Consider the following 4,708-nt stretch of genomic DNA (forward strand, 5'->3'; position numbering starts at 1 on the left):
AGCATCAAGAGATACTGCATCAGATTTGAGCATTGAGTGCAGATACCAGGGGGAATAGTCCATGTCCATGCTAGCAAGAACTTAGGAGACGAGCTTGTCCTCGATGAGAGGTTTTCCAGAAGTAGCTAGCTAGTCGGCGAGACCTTTCATGCGAGAGAATTACGCTGACATGGTTTGATTTCCTTTTGCGCTTTGGCGAGGTGGATGCAAAGGTTGTTTATGCGTGATCTGGAGTGCGACCTAGCGGTGTTCCACATGGCTTCATAAGTCTCTAAGTGAGGAACGTATATGAGGACCTTCTTCAAGAGCGAGTTGAGACGACAGGGAAGGATCCCTTGATCCATGCCCATCCGAGAAGTGTACAATGGATTGGGCCTCACCACAGTCTTGCCATATATGTGTGTGTGGACGAGATGATTTTCTCTGGTGCATGAAGGCTCCCATCAAGATAGTCATAAAGGCCAGGCACACGGATTTGAGGGAGGACAAGGGCCTTCCATGGGTGGAAATTACCGCTGGTGAGTTTCTTGGAAACTTGATTGGAGAAAAGGGAAGATGCCATTGTTGATATATTAGAAAGGTAGATGTGGTATGGAAGATTGGTGTGTGATTACCATGTGAATTTATGAAGTATTTCTACCTGTCGTGGCAGGCCGCGTTGTGTGTTTATATAGATGGAACAACCCCATGGATGGCATGTGAAATATTAGGTTCGTTACAATGCCTGAGGATCAAGAAGGTACAGATAAAGATATGTTCGGTTAGGCTTTATTGCAACTTGAACCGATATACACAAGTGATTCTAGAAGATTGTATCTAACATGTTGTACTTGGCCCGGAGAAAATCCCCTACAAGTACAATCGTCGAACCACCATATCTTTAGTAGAACACGAATCATAACTTTAAGATGGATTTGTTGCCAACTCACTATAAACAAGGTATCATCATGTTATACAGCATCTCCAACATATCACCAATAATCCATTCCCGGTGTTAAGAGAAAAAAACAGTAATCTATTTCCAATTAAAGTTTTGAATTATCATGGGACATGTTGCTGATTCCCAAAGATTCACCCCAAGTATGTCCTTGACATACAGATATGTCCTTGGCATACAGACCCGACATGCATTTGGCCAAGTTTCCCCGTCTTCCCTTTTCTTTCACCTGCCAGGCTTGGGCGGCATGTTGAGGTAGCTTGAGAGGCGCGGCGGAGCGCCGGGCTGAGTGGCGTAGAAGGTGGCTCGAGCGAAGCAACTGAGCTCAAGCTCGAGTTGGGCACCATGACGAGGTAGGTCGAGACCGGGTTGTGCGACGGGTTGACGTGGGGTAAGAGACGGAGCAGGACCATCTGACATACTGCCCCCTGACATATGGGACCGGGTCCAACATGCCAGTGTGCCAACGGCATGTCAGGCGAGCCGCGTCCGTAAGTGACATGACGGAGGTGCATGCGCGGCGACAAGACGAAGTGGGTGGGCCTGCCCGGCAATGGGTAAATGGGGAGCCTGAGTGTCATGGTTGTGGTGACGGCCTAGTAGTCGCGAGAGGCGGGAAAGGGGATTGGGGTGTTCTTTGGGAGAAAAAAAGTTGTTGGGGTGCGTATATTTTATCCAACTTCTTTATGGTATTTTTATTTTTATATATCCAACCTTTCTATTATTAGATAATTTATTTGAAAAGAGGAGCGGGTACAGATGCTCACTAGAAGAAAATGTCGCGAATAAACATGCCAGATTATTTTATTTCGGTCACACATAAGACGCGCCACCAGCTAGCTGCACGCCGTCGGTCCTAGCTAATCAAGCGACGCGGCGGCAGAGCGTGATGCCATCGGCGATAGGGAGCTGCACGGGCTCGACGCGGGTGTCGGCGGCGATCATGGCGTTGAACCCCCTGAAGGAGTCCCGTTTCTTGCGGTCCTCCTCCGTAAGCGGCGTGTCGTCGGGCATGGCGACGGTGCCGCCCCAGAGCGTGTTGTCGTAGGCGAGCACGCCGCCGACGCGCACCAGCCGCAGCAGCTGCTCGTGGTAGTTGCCGTAGTTGTACTTGTCGGCGTCCACGAAGGCGAAGTCGAAGCTCCCCGCTTCCTCGTCGGCGATGAGCTTGTCGAGGATGGGGCCGGCGGGGCCCTCGCGGAAGTCGACCTTGTGCGCGACGCCGGCCTTCTTGATGACCGGGAGGCCGAGGTCGAAGTACTCCCTGCTGACGTCGATGGCGACGATCCTGCCGTCGTCCGGGATGGCGAGCGCGGTGGCGAGGACGGAGCAGCCGGTGTAGACCCCCACCTCGATGGTCCTCTTGGCGCCCATCACCTTGAGCAGCAGCGACAGCAGCAGCCCCTCATCCGGCGGCGACGACATGAACCCGCTACAGCCAGAACAAATAAACATCCCCACTAACTCATCTGCAATTCTTCTAGAATACACACACCATGATCTGCAATCCTCGAGGGACAGGAGAAGGGAGCGGAATTGCGTACGTACAAGACGTGCTCGCTGGTGATTTGCCGGAGCTCGCGCATGAACTCGTTCTCCCGCGGGTACACCATCGTCTTCAGCATGTACTGCAGAATCAGAAACACCACACGCTCGGTCAGCAGATAAAATTCAGGGACGGGCGTGGAAAGGCACAGGGAGAGACGGCTCGCGTACGTCGTAGAGGTCGTCGCTCTTGAGGAGGGTCTTGGTGGTCTCGCTGCTGTGGACGTCCCTGACCTCGCCGGCGCTCCCGTTGGAAGCCATGTCTACGAACGAGCGAAATGCGCGCGCGCACACACACGCACCGACTAAAAAAAGAAGAGGAGTAAAGCCGGAGATGCTGCGGCGCTGCCGAGCACGGCCATTATTTATGCTTGGGTGACGACCGGGGTCAGTGAGCCGTGACGGTGCCGGGTGCGGGGCAGCTGGGGGGTGGCGCAGAGAATGTGGGTCGGTTAGCAACGCGACGCGATGCAGTGGCGTCATCGACTCGCTACGCAACCAACGCCAGCCGTGCTGGTGCTCCGTGCCAAGCGTGTGTGTGTGCGCGCGCGGACAATTGCATTGCTGTTATCCTTATCCAGGTGGGCGCTTTTTGTTTTACTTGGGCCTGCAAACTGATGGATTGTCGCCTATCGGCGGCGGATGGGCCGCGTGTGATCTATAGCCTCGCCCACATGGCCGGGCTCCCTTTCTGGTGCTTGCTGTGGCTTGCTTGAGGTGGCAACTGCGGGAGGTGCCCTGATAATGGAGTTCGGACGCACACAAAAACAGAAGATATCTTCAAGATGACTGTTGCTTGCTTGACAGGCTAACTTTGGGCTAGGAGGTGGTTTACCAAAAGTGCCTGCCCGCATGTGTGGGGAGATCAAAATTTCAATTGGGCGCAACAACATTTTGCGGCTCAATGAAGCGCATTCCCTTTCTAGGCAAGGTTCGGTGGCAATTGCTAGAAGCTGAAGGTTGCTGAGTAAATAATAGTGTAAAACTAGCAGCTGACTTAGACCTTTGGTCACACCGTCTTATCGAAACGGGTGACAAAGAGGACGTCTTCTTGTGACGTTCCTACCTCTCTGCCCATTGTACCGTACCTCTGTAATTTTGTAACTACTACTTCTGTAGCCGTTTGAGCAATATATTCAGCTGGGGGAACTCCCCCCCACCACCCCCCTCCCCCCGTGATTCTAAAAAAAACTAGGAGTTGAAAGGATATTTCATATGAAACTCCCTCCATCTCAAAGTAAATGCCGTGGAGTATATGGCTAAGAAACTCTGATAATACCGCGTTTACTATACACAGGCTTTCTACGGTTCAACTTTATGCAAGACCACGAAGTCTAAGATTCAAGTGTCTCACACCTTGTCAGCGCCAAAGGTTCGCCGCCGCCAGCGACTTCACCAAGCCGCCGATGTGCCGCACATATTGTCGGGCCCACCCTCCTACGACATGATGCATGGTGTTTTTTTAGGAGTCACACGATGCACCGTGGTGTGTAACACTGCTGCAACCCAGACTGCCGCCATGCCTTTCACGAGTAGCGGGCAGCGGGGATCGGCCGTCTAGGTGTTCCCTTTTCGGGACCCTATGTGTTAAAACGGTGAGCAGACGCACAGAGCGCCAACTACCGACCCAGCCCACGGTTGGTTTTCTAGCCCATTGTTTAAAAAAAGGTTGCATTACAAAGGTTAAAAACATCCAGACAATTAAAAATGCACTATAATAGTATTAAAAAATATCAAGACAACTAAAAGAATCTTCAATGATTTTAATTTAAATTTGTTTCAACATTTAAAAATATTCGTATACTGAAAAATGAAGAATCCAATTAAGCTTCTATAAAATAATTGTTCGTGTAATTTAAAGAAGGAAAACCAAAGATGGTAAAATAAATAAATAATAAAAAGGGAAAAGGGAAACCGAAGTAACCAAAACAAAATACAATAGAAAAATCAAATAAAAAATAAAAAAATCTATAAACAGAATGTCTCATGTGCATAACGAGAGAAATTCATAAATATGTCGGCCTAACTCACGCGCCCTTTTCGATTGGTCGCCTATTTGACACAACGAGCATCAAATAGGGTTGGCCCCTTTTTTTTCTCCGATGTGGATGAGCACACAAAGAAGGGCCTTATCTTTCTTCCCTTTTAGATAAGTGGTGAACTCTATGGACCCTAATTTTCAGTTCTTTTTTACGGGGAGAAACTCGACGCACCCTGATGGACTCA

General features: G+C 50.2%; 1 protein-coding gene across 1 annotated transcript; it reads right to left on the bottom strand.

Moving 5' to 3' along the window:
* Positions 1-1,704: 1,704 nt before the first annotated feature.
* Positions 1,705-2,836, bottom strand: LOC125520428 (tricin synthase 2). The gene is made up of 3 exons (XM_048685341.2): positions 2,654-2,836; positions 2,486-2,565; positions 1,705-2,369 (listed from the first exon to the last, which is right to left on the bottom strand). The coding sequence occupies exons 1-3, from the start codon at positions 2,741-2,743 to the stop codon at positions 1,802-1,804; spliced, it is 738 nt and encodes a 245-aa protein (XP_048541298.1). The 5' UTR covers positions 2,744-2,836; the 3' UTR covers positions 1,705-1,801.
* Positions 2,837-4,708: the final 1,872 nt, after the last annotated feature.

The sequence above is a fragment of the Triticum urartu genome, chromosome 7A (genome assembly GCF_056163025.1).
Source record: "Triticum urartu cultivar PI428250 chromosome 7A, HENAU_Tu73, whole genome shotgun sequence".
Lineage (NCBI taxonomy): Eukaryota > Viridiplantae > Streptophyta > Magnoliopsida > Poales > Poaceae > Triticum > Triticum urartu.